Source organism: Dipodomys spectabilis, unplaced genomic scaffold (assembly GCF_019054845.1).
Source record: "Dipodomys spectabilis isolate Male_0828 unplaced genomic scaffold, ASM1905484v1 ptg000006l, whole genome shotgun sequence".
Lineage (NCBI taxonomy): Eukaryota > Metazoa > Chordata > Mammalia > Rodentia > Heteromyidae > Dipodomys > Dipodomys spectabilis.
This window is the reverse complement of record NW_024870683.1, coordinates 18,629,515-18,644,677: the sequence shown is the minus strand read 5'-3', so window position 1 is coordinate 18,644,677 and position 15,163 is coordinate 18,629,515. Positions and strand designations below refer to the sequence as shown.

The window sequence follows — 15,163 nt, the reverse complement described above, 5'->3', positions numbered from 1 at the left end:
ACCTGTAATAAGCTATTAGATCTCTGCTGGTTTTATCCTACTCTTCAGGGACAGAGAGGGAAAGCCAGTATCCCAGGGCTTAATGTCTTCCAGCTAAGCAACAAGGTGCTACACTGCCAGTGTAAGATACCAAGGCTTATGAGCATAGAGGATGGGTCAGGATTGTGACAAATGAAATCCTGAACTCTGTGTCTTCTGGGCATATAGTACTTTCTTGGTATCCCTTTCTGGGTATCCACTCCCTTGCACACCACCATGGCTGTCCTTCTTTAACAGAGAGAGGGCCCAGGCATGGAAGGCAGATGCTCTCAAGTGTGTGGCCAGTCTGCATATTGCTCCCATGGCTGATATTGCTAATTCATGGCACTCCTTCTAGCTTGGCCGGGGCAATGCTTTTGAACCCTGACAGTATGCTAGGGGACTGACTCCAGTCCTAGACAGCTAGAACAGGAGACAGTCTCTCCCTGCCAGCCATGGGAAGGGGGTTTGTTATGTCATTCTCCTCACATAGTGAAGAAGAGAGACGAGGGCCAGACAGAGGAGAGGTGAGGAGAGAGGAGGGTGGTGGGAGGGACCAGCTGCCAGCCAGCCAGAGGCTGGAAGAAGGCTTCTAGCCCAGCTAGCTGGAGTTGCCAGATCCGTCTTGCACTGTGCTATCTTTCTCTCCTCTCCCTTCCCTTATCTCCTCTCTCTCCGCCCCTGTCTCACCTCCTCCTCCTCCCCTTCTCTTCTCTCCTCTCCTCGTGAGCAGGCAGAGCCCGCCAGCAACCCCCACTGTGCCCACCCTCGCTGCTCTCCTCCACTCTCTCTCCCCATGAAGGAAGAGACCACTGGAGTTTGCATGTATCCTCCAATCAAAACGAGGCTGGTAGGTACCCTGGCAGGGAGGGGCCTGCCAGGACAGGTGAGGTGGAAGGAGCTCCAGGTGAGGCAGAGGCTGGATGGGCACACAGGAGCACCAGACCTCCAAAGAGCCTACTGTCAGGTACTCTCTCTCCAGGATGGATGAGAAGCTTGAGTTTCAACTGGCCCTGGTCAAACAGACTCATAGCTGTGATCCCAACCCCTTCAGCTATAGCTCTCATGAACCAAGAAGTTTGTTTGCTTAGAATTTTAATGAGGACAAATTTCCCAAAGAGAAATTCACATTCTGGTAGATAGATCCTTAAGTGTTATTTCTATTGATAATAAAAAAAAATCACTTTTTCTTTCCTCTGCTACTTATTAATAATAGAAGAATCACCCTTAATCCTAATCTAGCATTATACTTTCCATTTTTTTCATTTCCGTCTATTTATCCACTTCCATTCATAAGTTTGCATCATAAATTAAAGTAGCTATATCATTTTATGTTTTTCTCTTTTCACTCGGTGTCTTGTTTCTGTCTTGTTCTTGTTGCCACCTTCAACATGAAAACCTATACTCCATTCAGCGAATGGTCCAGCATTACTTAACCAGTCCCTCGCTGAGGGCATGGGCTTCATACTGTCACTGTTCAAGGGAACACATGTAGCTTTTCACATTGGAGATTTTATAGGCTCTGTGGGGTAATGTCGTGTGACTGGTTTTTGCCCAATGGAGTGATTAGGTTGACTGACAGAGCTATCTGAAAATAGTGAATGTGATCTGCCACAGGGTCAACGATAGAGTGGAATCTTGGGGATCTAGTTGTTTTATTTACAGCTGGTGTAAATGATTCTTTGTGGTTGCTAATTTTCCCATCTCTTAATAGTCCATAAGAAAGCACTTCCCTGTACCTCCTAATGTCCCAGGGTGGTGTACCTGCAAGTTGCTTTTTGTTATGACATTGTTTTTAGAACACTGTGTTTGTCCCATTAGGCAGGACTAGAAGCAAGTATTGCAAAGCTTCACCCTGAGAATCTTTTATGATTCGGAGCCCATTCTGGGAATCTTGAGATATTTAAAGAGAACAAAAAAGATGTGGAGGAATAGGAGCAAGGTTGGACTGGACATCTCCGTACACATTGCAACAATGTTGTCCCTACATTGGTTGAGACCTCCTCTACCCATTCAGAAAAACCACAGCCTAGATCTAGTCTGCTGTGCATCTGTTCATCCTTCCCTTACTCCCACCCATTAGAGTGGGGGAAAGTGCCACAGGCATGACCCCACGAGACATGAGGCTCCTGTCACTAAGCAGAGGTAGCCTGGGTGTTTTGGCTGTACCCCTGACTTCAGGTGATCCAGTCCACATCCACCATAGACAGTCTTTCCAGGCACTGCTGGTGCCAGAATCACCAAGTCCTTCCCTGACCTGCTGGTGTACCAGCTTGAAGGAAGAAACCCTCCCATTCCACAAGGCCTCCAGGAAGCCAAAGGCAAAATAACCAAAGTAAAAGAAATGGAAGCCTAGAGTCTTCGGGGCCATCACTACTTGACCAGACTGGGGCATCCAGCCTCCTTCAGACCAGCTCTACTCAGTAGTTGTCCCCAACACTGGGTACTTACTTTGAGCACCATGCCTTCTGTTTTCAGAGTCCTGAAAACAGGACTCTGGCATGCTTTCCTGGGTTCCCTTGAAGTTTCCCTCTATTGCCCAAATGCACAGGCAGTCCAGCAATGAGTCATTAGAGAGAGATAGACTACTTTCTGACTTAATTATCCTAGGCCCCTGGTACCTGCCTGCTGTGATATGGTGTCCTGCATGGACCTCCAAAGAACCTCCTGCCATACCCCACAACTGTGGAGACACCTTCAGCGGTCACCCTTGGCACCTCAGGCTTGCATCATTATCACTTTGAATCAGGCCTGGACCCGGCATGCCTGGTTGACCCAGACCAACCCCAGTGAAAGGAGCTCAAGGTGAAGCAAGCATGAGGTGCTGGACAAATGAGACAGCAGCCTCGCAGTTGAACACCAGACACAGATAGAACTGTGTCCCAACTCCTGAAGAATAGAGGTCCCACGAAGCTGCCCCTGTGTTCAATCGTAAGGGTACGCTGCCAGAGGTGATAAAACTTTATTTCTTAAGTGGATGCTAATCCTCTTGTCTTTCTCTTTTTTGAAGATAAAAACATTCCCAGCTGACCCACTGAGCCCGTTTCCTGATCCTTTTACTACGGGGCCACCGTTTACCGTAAGTAGACCCAGAAAGGAGACCTGCCTGCATTTTGAATGTTCCCACATGGTGTTTTAACAGTGAGCTGCTTTTGCTCTCTGATGAACTACATGAGCTTGAGAAGAGCTGGGATTCCGGGTCTGCCTATTCAATTTAGCTACTTTATTTTATTGATGTGCGATTCCTATGAAATTTACCATCTTAAACTGACAGCTTTTTATTAATTTATTATTATTTTTAAATTTTTCATTTTTGTGGATCATGAGCCTTGAACTCAGTGCTGGGCACTGTTACTGGGCTTCCTCACTCAAAGCTAATGCTCTACCAGTTTAAGCCACAGCGCCACTTCGGGTTTTCTGGTGGTTAATTGTACTCATCACCTTGCTCATGTAACTGGAACCCCTCTGTACAGTATTTTTACAATAAAAAAGTATATTAAAAAAAAGAGTCTCACGGACTTTCCTACCCGGGCTGGCTTTGAACTGTGATCCTCAAATCTTAGCCTCCTGAGTAGCTAGGATTACAGGCATGAACCACTGACACCTGGCTTAAACTGACAATTCAGTAGAATTTAGGACATTTACAATGTTGTGTAGTGACCACTTCTAATTCCAACACATCTTACCACCCCAGAGAAAACTCCACACTGGTTAAGCAGTCACTTTCCAATTTCCCATTGCCTTGGCTCTGACACCTCTAACCTATACTTAGTCTCTGTGGATTTACCATGTGTACACATTCCTATTCATGGAATCATACTGCATGGCATGTGCAGTGTTGGCTATTTTTACTTACTGTCATGTTTTGGAGGTTTATCTGTGTTGAATGTGTGGACACTTCATTTCTTCTTATGGTGGAATAATATCCCATTGTATGGATATAATGCAAGTTTTTCCACACATTTATTCGTAGGGATTTGTGGGGTGTTTTTTTCACCTTTTGGCTATCATAAATCATGTTGTTATGAACACGTATGCACAAGCACTTGTTTGAACATTTATCTTCAGTTTGAGTGGGTTGGATCTACCATCTTGATGATGGTATGAGAACTTCTGTAAGTCACTTGACCAATCTGAGCCCCCAACCTCCATTTACTTAAAATGGGGTAATAGTAGGAATATCCTCCTTGCATTCAATAAGGTAAGGATCACAAATAACTAGGAGCTGGAAAGTGCTTCCTAACCATAGACTGTCCCCCAATTGGCAGTGCTAATGGATGTCTATGGAGCCACAGAAGCAGGTGGTACAAAGAACTCTAGAACAGGTAGTCCTGGCAACGGCCTCCTGTTACCACCTCTCACCACTGCTGTCATTGCTGGGCGGTTTGTTTTAACTCTGCAAAACATTTTTAAATATTTAAATGTTGTAGTTTCCCATAGAATCTACAGATGGAGAACGATTCAGCAATCCTCATGCTTCTTTCCAGCTACTCAATTCATTCTTACTGAAATTTTCTACAGAAGTTCATTCTATAGTGAGCACAAGTAGGAGAGCAGGGTCCTTTCCTCCTCTCTTCCTCCCAGGAATCAAAATGTGTGATTCTACAACCTGTATGACCCCTGGGGCCCCCTCCCAGTGGTTTCTGTCTTATCTAGAGGCTCTGTGAGGTGGCCTAGGGTGAGCCCTAAAGCCCAATTTGTGACTCCAATCTCTACCTGAGGTGGCTTCTGCCACATGAGCAGGGAAGAGAGGGAGCAGTGGCTGATGGTTTTGGAAAATGAATGGAGGTGGGAAGATGTCCAGCAGTTCGGGCAGAGAGAAAAGCAGGTTCCTAGAACAATCCATTTCTAGAGCTTGTAGTTCCTGCCCTTTAATGAGAGGGCAGAGCCACAGAGCCGTGCCAGAGTTCCGTGCCATTGCCCAGGTCCTCATTCAGCCCCCTGCAGTTTTGCTGGACAAGACACCCCAGCTGGAAACTCCACTCCACTTCCCTCCATTGGCCATAGTGGGGCGCCATGGCATCCTGCCCAGCCTTGGCAGTGCTGTGAGATGCTCAGGGAAGCCCTTCTTGAATGCTGAGGGCCCAGATGGTACAGGAAGCCAATGTCAGACATCATGCTGAGACTTTTAAGAACTGGGCAAGAGTGGCTCCAAGGCAGCTGGAGCCGACAGAGGGAGAGGCCATCACACATTGAAAGGATTGTAGAGAAGGCCAAAAGACCAAAATTCACAGAGCAAGGGCCTAGAGTGTGAGGGGAGGAAGGGACATAGGCTGTGTGGGCCACATGGGGATTTTCATCCTTATCCCAAAAGCAATAGAAAGTCTTCAAAGAACTGGATCCCTGTGGTCACAGTAGGGGAAACATTTAAGTCCAGATATAGAGTGGGTTTAGAACAATAGTCTAGAAATCTGGAACAGTGGCTGAAGGGAAAGGAATGCACTGATTTGCCCCAGAGCAGTTTTGCTGGCTGGTAAGATTCAAGACTTGGATGAAGGAGAGAGTTACAGGTAGTTCAGATGAACGGTGAATCAACTCACAGAGAAAAGAGCATGAGTTAGCTTTCTTCTTTCTATGACAGTATACCTGAGAGAAACAACATGTAGGGGAAAAGGTTTATTTTTACTTAGAATTTCAGAAGTTTGAATCCACAGTTGGCTTGTTCCATTGTTTTTAAATCTGAGATAAGACAGAAACATGGTGGAAGGTGCAGGGTGAAGGAAAGCTACTCACTTCATGGTGAAGCAGAGAAGCAAGGGGAGGTCAGAGACCAGATACACACTCTTCAAAGACACGCCTCCAATGACCAGCTTCCTCCAACTAGGTCCCGCCTCCTAATAGCCCATTCACCTATAAACTCACCATGAATTAATCCATTGATGAACTTAACATCTTATCGTCCAATCATCTTTCAATAGTTCCACCAGCTGGGGACCAATCTTTCAACCGCTTCCTATCCAAACCATAACAGAAAGTAAACCTGGAAGAAGCCTGGCTTGAGAGAGACAATGAATTTGTCTTTTGCCGTGATAGTTTTGCCTTTAAAACATCCATCTGAAGTAAGGAATGGACAGTTGTATGCCCCACTCAGTAAACTTAGGAGAAGGGAGTAGACAAGAGGGCAAGGGGCATAAGTGGGGAGAGACTATGCTGAAAGTAGCATATTGGTAGCAGAAGCCAAATTTGTAAGTCTCAGCCTTCCAGTTTTCTCACCCCTACATATTATGTTCTCTTCTTCTCACTAAGGTCAAGACACTTGAATTTCCTGTGGGTATGGCTTCTCTACAGGCCTCCAGGCCTATCCTGGCTATAGTTATGGAGGGAGTTTAGCAGCTCTGGGGAACTCTGTACCGAGTCTGTCATTTGATCCAGCATGTGTCTTGAGCATGGCTTCAACCACTAGGTTTGGTTCTGAGTCTAGTTCTTACTTCATACTCAAGACTGTTACCTGGGCCTCTGCTGGTACTCAGTATGTTGGCCCCTACCAACCAAACAGCCTTCCTTCAGTCTTAGATTTTCAGGCTCCTGGCCTAACCCCATTCTGTTTAGCCCCAAATATTCTCTCACTCTAATCACAGCCAGGACCCCTGTCTGGCTCTGGCCAGATTCTGGTCCCATGCTCTTTTTTTCTAATTGTCTCTGTCCTTCTGTTTCATTCATTCATTTATCTCCTCATGGAACCAAATACCAAAAAGATAATTACTTAGGGTTGAGATTTAATAAGTAATTTTTACTGCTTCTTCAAGGTCATTCTTTAAAAAAAATATTTTTTTCAGGTCTTAGGGCTTGAACTCAGGGCCTGGGCACTGCCCCAGAGCTTCTTTTTTGCTCAAAGCTAGCACACTCTACCACTTAAGCCACATCACCACTTCTAGCTTTTTCTGTTTATGTGATACTGAGGAATCGAACCCAGTGATTCATGCATGTGAGGCAATCACTGTACCACTAAACCACATTCCCAGCCCTCCAGGTCATTCTTTTTTTTTTTTTTTTTTGTCGGTCGTGGGGCTTGAACTCTGGGCCTGGGCGCTGTCCCTCAGCTCTTCAGCTCAAGGCGAGCGCTCTACCACTTGAGCTACAGCGCCACTTCCGGTTTTCTGGTGGTTTATTGGAGATAGGAGTCTCACGGTCTCTCCTGCCCGGGCTGGCTTTGAACCGCGATCCTCAGATCTCAGCCTCCTGAGTAGCTAGGATTACAGGCGTGAGCCACCAGCGCCCGGCTCCTCCAGGTCATTCTTAAGTAAAGCTGGCTTCCCACCATTCAATTAGTGAAGAATGCAAGGACTGCCACAACCACTCATGTTTGTACTTAGGCCCCAGCACTTTTACCCAGCTCTGGCTTTCATCATCAATGCCAGTGTCCCAACAATGATATCAGAAGCCTGCCGCCGTACTCCATTTACTATTTACTAATGCAGAGAGGGGTGTTACCCCAGCTGCTTTATCAGCCAGGATAGGCTAACCCTTTTTGTGCTTTGAAACAACATCCTGAATTTCCTCCTCACAACACATACTACATCATGGTAGATCAAGGACTCTGTTCTTCTTGGAGCTCAAGGTAATGAATCAGTTGCCTAACAAGTAGTACAACAAAATCAACAAAAAGAAAAAGAAAAAAAAAAGAGAAAAAGGAAAGATGACAAATCACACACTGGTCCTTAATCTTTTAATGGCATGAAACTCAGTACCAACTCACTTTTTATTGGACAAAGCAAGGCACGTGGTCATGTCTAATTTCAATGGAGCAATGAAATGTACTGCTACCATGTGCCTGGAAAGTAGTAAGCCAGAGGAGTCTGCTGGCCAGCTCAAAAGACTGCTGCCATGAAAGACAAATGTGTAATTTTTTGTATGTATGGCTTACTGACATGAATTCACATAAAGAATCAAGTTACAAAAATCTACAGATGTCTTTTTCAAAAGGATACAAAAACAAAAACACCCCATGTAGGAAATATGAGGAAATTTACTAATGACAATAGTAAAGAATTTCTTCATGTATTTGCTTTTATATATTGTCTAACTTTTCTGGCCTTTAACTCATGATCCTTCTACCTCAGTCTCCCTAGTGCTGGAATAATATATCCATAAGCCACCATGCCTAGATACTACCCTCTAAGATTTCTATAAAAGAAGTAATAAGCATATTTTGCTTACAATGAAAATGACAGAAATTCCACTCTCCATGCTACTCTGTGTGCTCTAGAATGAAATTTTGGTGCATGCGAATCATCTGGAGAGAAGGAGAGGGTTTTATTACAATATGTGTTTGGGATTGATCCACACACTTCCCAATTCCAAAGTCTCGGATGAGACCTGAACATTAGACCTTTTACCAAGTTTCAAGATCATACAGATATTTCTTTGAGGCCATATTTTAGATCACCTAAGTATGAAACTATACTGGTGAAAACCAATTATGGAGTCAGAAATACTGTTCTTTATACTTTCTTAGCCTCTCTGAGCCCCATGTTTCTTTCTCATAACATCAGTTCTAAGATGTATGTTTGTTCATCTTTTTAACATCTCTGAAATCAGGATGTCTTCTACATTATACAACATGATCAAACCTGAATGCCACGTTTTCCTTTCTCTGTGGCACGTGTAAAATGATGCATCTTACAACTGATGGTGCCAAAGATGTGCTGAAATATGAGCTCTACTTTAAGAGGTTGTCAAGTTGTAATGTATGGGAAGTGCTTAGCATAGTGTCTGGCACATAGTAAAATCACTTAAAATGACAATTGATTTTAGCTATTATTAAAAAATAACGGGAACTGTACAGTCAGGCTTAGAGAGTAGCTGACAGTGTGAAAATGGAACTGAAATTGAGATTGATCTGCTCTTTTCTGTTTCTTTTCCAGGCAGACTTTAGAGACAGTAAATTACAATGCTGTCCTGGCCAGTCTTCCCCACTGATTCCAGCAGCGACCCTGAGGCCTTTGACAGAGACCGTGTCCACAGTGCAGACCATCTATACCACCCGGAAGCCTGTCTCCCTGGCAGCCAGGTAAGTTAGATTGGCAGAAGACAGCAGCTAACCCTGGAGCCTGGGATCCAGGCACAGACTTGAGGTTAAATGTATTGTGACATCTTCACCCTGCCATTCACTCTCTCATTCATTTATCCTGCAAGTATTTAATGAAATATATGGAAGGAGAAGGCTGTATTCTAGGTACTGGGGATGATAGTGAACAGAATAGATAAAGGCCTATGATTATGACGTTTATCATCTCATGTGCTAAACTGCATGGGAGAGATGGAGGCAGGACAACAAATAAATGTGGACATCTGTGTGCATATAATACTGACAAGTGCTAAAGAGGGAAATAAATGCAAGAAAGGCAAATAGAAAGGCTGGGATGGCCTCACTGAGGTGGAATGTAAGCAGAGACCTGAAGGTGGAACAGGATCTAGCTATCTAAGAAAGAGTACATTTAAAGCAGGGAACCGCCATTGTTAAGGTTCCAGAGGTGGATCTCGCCCGACATGATTAAGGAAGATTAAAGAGCCGTTGTGAGCCGAGCACTATGACATACCCTTGTAATTCCAGCTACTCAGGAGGTAGAGGAAGGAGGATTCTGAGATAAGCAGAAATTTTTAAATAAAAACAAAAGGTTTTGAGGTGTAAGTCAAGTGGCAGAGTGCTTGCCTAGTGTGTATGAGGCCCAGGATTCAAACCCCAGTACCACAAAGAAAGGTGGGTATGGGTGCAATGTGGCTAGGCCAGGTCCGGTTCTTCTGCTGCTTGATGAAACCATTGACTCAAGAGACTGCCGTTGACTCAATGGCAGTGGAATGGAGAAGTGGAATCTTGACTGGGTAAATCAGTCTCTTATTCTACAGAGATGAGAGGTTACAGATCTAGGAAAAGAATAGGAAGGGAGAGGGGGCTAATACAGAGGAGGAACATTGGTGTCCTTTCTAGTTATAGACTGAGGTCTTCCAGGAACTCAGGTTCTATCTCTTCTCGCTCCTTTTATTGTCTGGTATTTCCCATCATGGGAGCTAGTAGGCATCTCTGGCCTTAAGAGAAGAAGGGGTAGAGAAAAGGAAAGCAAATCTAGATCGTGTATTAAAGAAAACAGACACAATGTGATGCCAAGCCTTTTTATCCCATGCCAGTCACCCAGCCAGGTCTGTAGGCCCTAGTGAAGAGCCAGCATTTCCAAGCAAAAGTGTCCCTCAAGTCTCTGAAGAGTCACCTAGGCAACGATTATCATCATAGCCCACACAGCAGAGGTGTTATCTATACAACAGAGTCAGGGAGAAATTAGTAGTGGACTGCTCAGCTCTGTAACCTCCAAAATTACTGACGTTTAATTCCACTAGCAATATGTAAAATAAGAGGTTTATTTAGACTTTTCTTCCTAATAGCTAAGGAGGCTTGGGATGTCATAGGTTGGGGATTGTGTGTGTGTGTGTGTGTGTGTGTGTGTCACAGCAGAAATGTACTCTTACCCTGAGTGAAAGTATTCAACTTAGTCTGTGCCTTTATAGATATATATCTTAGGCCCTGTAAGGTGGCATATACCTGTAGTCCCAGTTACTTGGAAGTCTGAGATAGGAGGATCATTTGAGCCAAGAACAACTTTGAGACCAGCCTCTGTAAGATCACATCACAAAGAACAAAACGAAACATAGAGGGGAGAGGGGAGATCATTTCATTGATGAGGCAGATGAATGAAAATACATGTCTTCTTAGTGGTAGCTTGCTTGCATTGCATGCAGAAGCCCCTGGGATTCAGCCCTGGCACCACCAAACAAAACAAAACAAAACATCTTTATGTAATTGACTGAAGGCCAAGAAATGGGAAACAGCCCCTTACACAGCCATTTTTGGCTCAGTCAATATTTCTTTTTAAATTTTTATTCCTTTTACTTGAAAGAAGGTCTTGCTATGTAGCCTAGGCTGGCCTTGAATTCAGGATCCTTCTGCCTGAGGCTTCTAAGAACTGGGATTACAGGTGTCTACCACCACAGCCTGCTTGCTTGCTTGCTTCCTTCCTTCCTTCCTTCCTTCCTTCCTTCCTTTCACTGGGGATTGAACTCTAGACCTCTCTTGTGCTAGGTAAGTGCTCCACCATTGAGTTATATCCCTAGGCCAAATTTATTGCATTTTAGTCATTAAACAAAATGCATGGAAGACATTACCTCGGACATTAATCAATTAAGACTCTGTGACAAATGCATGTGGAGTGAATTGAAAGAATTATTTAAGGAAATCTAGACATCTCATTCACTGTAGAGACTTTTAACGAGTGGCTGCTCAATCTTGTGCTAGGATCTGGAATTTTAAAGATGAATGATATGAAATGAGTCCCCCGAGGGATCCCCAGGCTAGTGTGGAAACCACTAGTAGTCAGTAGCCACTGACTAGTAGTCAGTCCACAACTAGCCAAATAATTTCACACCACTATAAGCTAGTCAATGTCCTTAGGAGTCTGAAAATGCAAGTCAAGAACCAAGCTCCAGAAACAACCCTGGAGAAGGGAGTGACATTTAAGCTGTACGGGTGTCCACAAGTTTTGAGAGTTTGTCTCACTGTTTTGTTAATTGCTCTTTTTCAGTGCTGAGACACTCCGACAGGAACTGGAGAGAGAGAAAATGATGAAAAGACTGCTGATGACTGAACTGTGACACTCCTCTTGTCGCCTGGAAGATGGCACCGTGCCTTCTGTCCATTTCCTTTCTCGGGGCCCTGTGTGCTCACTGGAGCACAGCACACAGTGTGTGCTGTGTTCGCCCAGGTCTCCATGGCTAGCTAGCTAGCAGAAGCCCAGTGGGGGCAAAACTTTGTTGGAAAAGTTATTTTATGTCTCCTGAGCATTAGATGTTTGCTACTGCTCAATATAATGGAGACAGGATTTGGTAAGTCTAGGAGTAGCCAGAGGGGAAAGCAGAAATTCCTACTCAGAAGTATCTGGGAGCATCTGTCAATAACCACAGGGGTTAACAGATGGAATCTTTGGCTAACAATCTCAACCATGTGATTTTGTCTGATTGACACTTGCACCAAGCTTTGTTTGTTAAAAGGATCATTTGTACTGAGAGAATAATTCTTTACTGATGGCTTTTCTCATTTACACTGATAAATACCCAGATCTTATAAAGCCTTTTCTTTTCATTCAGACTTGAGTAGATGAACTAAAGAAAGGAAGTTTCATATTACCACAACAGGAAAGTCCTTCCACTTAATCTGAAAAAAGAATGTATGAACTTGTTAAAGAAATAGAATTTACCATTGGACCCCAAGTCAGAAATTCTAGCTTACTTTATTTAAAATTTTCTTACAAGATTAGGAGGATTTGATATCAAGAAGATTCCTTTGGATTTTCCAGAAAGGAAAATTGATCAATTCCTGTCCTATTGCTAGAAACCTGACCAGAAGAAACTTTACTCCTTTTTTTATATAGTTTCAAGAGATGTGTTTTTAAATTTTTATTATGCATTTGAACAACTTTGCAGGAATAAAGGAACCCCCAGCCACAAACTTAACTCTAAATTACTCCCCTAGCTTTCTCAGTGAATATGCACACTTTTTACATAGCTTTGATCAGTGCATACATTCTCTTTGTTCTTCCCTACCTAACACTTAGCTCCTTAACAGATCCTACTCTTACCAACTTAAATGTCTTTATACCCATGGAATATGACTAATCTCACTTTTCCTCATTACTAGATATTTGAGTTATATCCATTTTTTTCACTCTTATAAATAGTGCTGCTATGAATGTCTTTGTAAAAAAAAAAAAGATAATCTGCTCCTTCCTTTGGATTATTCTCTTTGGGAATATATTCAAAGAAGGATTATAAGGTCAAAGAGCATGAAATATTTTATAGCTCTTGTTTTATATTGCCAGAATGCTTTCTAGAAAGAACCAATCTTTGGGTTGGAAGGACCTTAAAGGTCATCTAGTTTAACCCCTTACCACCCTGAATGCTTGAATCCCCACTACAATTTATGATGCCACCAGCAATGTATAAGCATTTGTATTTACCAATAGCTCTGCCAGTGTTGGGTTTTGCCATTTTAATTTATTTTTTGCTAGTTTAATATATATGTATAGTTCTTGAGACTTTTTTTTTATTTCATTAATTGCTAGCAAGGCTCAGCACTTTTCCATGTGATGATTTACTAGTTGTATTTCCTTGTGTGTAAACCATCCATTCATTTCTTATGATGGCTTGTTAAGTGGAATTGATCTCATACATTTGTACCAGAACTGTATTTTTATGTTGTTTTATATAGTTTGCTCTCCTGTCCCTTTCCTTATAAATGAATGGTGCCAATAATTTGATACTAATGACTATAAAAAAAAAAGCAATGCTTCATTTACTAGCTTTGCTGTAAGTGAGGTGTATAGCAAATATTCAGATAACCAAGGAGTAACCCTTTAAGTGCTGACTCTTTAAAATTTTAATATTTTTTTGAGGGAAATCTTTCTAAGGTGTATTACACAATTGCCTGCCTTAGTAACTAGTATACTGGAGAGTATTTAACCTTTTCTTGGTGAACCATGGTCATCATTATAGACACGAGCCCTTTTTGTACCTTGGTATGGTTCAGTGATGTCACCAGGCACTATCAAGAAGTATGGGGCTTAGCTTGGCCTTTGATAGGCTATGATGCTCTTTCCACTCATGGCTTTTTACTGCTGTCGGCTCTATCAGTGGAACTATTTGAGGCAATTGTACTTTGGGGAGGTCTTTACCCCCCTTCCCTGGCACACTCCCAGCTGTACTTGTAAAATGGCGTCAGCTAGCCTTTCTTTCATGTTTCCAACACAAAATGTGTTCCTGTAGAACATGAGGCTGTCACCTCCTAGCAATCCATCAGCCTCTTCCCCTTCCACACTGCTTTGTGAGGTGTGTACTTCCCACCTCCTGCTCTATAGTGGAAACCTCCAAGAGACACTGAAGTCTCCTGGGGAGCCAGGAAACACATATTTTGTATTTCATCGTCATCAGGTTTGCTTTTGCTTCTGAGGAGGGATGCATGAACTTCTTGGCTGCTGTTTTCCCAGGAGCTCTGAGTCTCCTGCTTTGTCCTCACTTCCCCCTGGGTTCACAGGTGTTTCAGAAGTGTGATGTCACTGGAAGTCTGAGCACAAATAAGTTGGCTGTTACTGTATATGAAAACCCAGTACCTGTGGCAGCTCACCTCTGACCAGTAAAATCTCGAGGATTCCATTGTTGAAGCTATTTGTCCTGGTTATTTGCTTACTTCCAATGAATGATGGGTGCCTAGCATTGTTACCTGGGTAGGAAACTCTGTACTGGGTCAATACACAGCGACTAAAAGCAATTGTACAATTGCTTCACCAGTTTCATGTACTTGAAACCAAAACAACAGCACCATAATGTCACAACAACACACATTTTAGGTTCAGGAGAAAACCTCCTGAACTCAGATAATCATTCTGAAGCTGAGTCCAACTTGTGGCTACCGATTCCTGGTGGGGGTGATGGGTTACTGCAAGAGTCTGGGCGTCCTCTACCTCAGGGCTTACGGATTGTGAACTGCATAGAAGATACTCAGGCTTGAAATGTTTGAAAAGGAAGTCCTTGAGCATTCAGAAGATCCCACCAGGATGCATTGAGAATTTTATATTCCCCAAATAGTACAGGGATATTTTGATGTCATTGTTCTTTTCTTTCACCATCTCAAAGATCACAGCTTTTTAAAATAATCAAATAAAATTCACCATTTTGATCATCTTACTGAGTACAATTCAGTGTTTTTTCATGGACTCACAATGCTGTGCAAACACCACCACTGTCTAATTCCTCCCCCGCCGGCCTCCAGTTGTGGGCCACCACTAATCAACTTTCTGTCTGTGGATTTCTTTCTATGGATTTGTTTTTGTAGCCATTTCATGTTACCAGAATCATATAATATGTGGTCTTTTATGATTATCTTCTTTTGCTAAATGTGTTTCCAAGGTTCATCCATGCTATGACATGTATCAGGACTTCATTTCTTTTTTATGATTAAATAGTATACCATTATATGGATATACCATGCTTTGTCCCTTCATCAAGTGATAGCTCTTAGCTTCCTCCTATTTTTTGGTTATTATGAATAGTGTTATCATAATCATTTATGTGCAAGTTTTGTGGGAACATAGGTTTTTTTAGTTTT

The 15,163-nt window shown here is 43.0% G+C and overlaps 1 protein-coding gene across 2 annotated transcripts in view; it reads left to right on the top strand.

The window, feature by feature from the left end:
- Epb41l4b (erythrocyte membrane protein band 4.1 like 4B) overlaps positions 1–14,742 on the top strand; it is a 137,629-nt gene extending 122,887 nt beyond the window's left edge. For both annotated transcript variants that reach the window (XM_042697407.1, XM_042697400.1), the window contains exons 23-25: positions 3,029–3,097; positions 8,883–9,028; positions 11,589–14,742. In XM_042697407.1, the coding sequence (XP_042553341.1) occupies positions 3,029–3,097; positions 8,883–9,028; positions 11,589–11,658 (285 nt within the window). In that variant the 3' untranslated portion in view covers positions 11,659–14,742. The remainder of the gene's footprint in view (positions 1–3,028; positions 3,098–8,882; positions 9,029–11,588) is intronic.
- Positions 14,743–15,163: the final 421 nt, after the last annotated feature.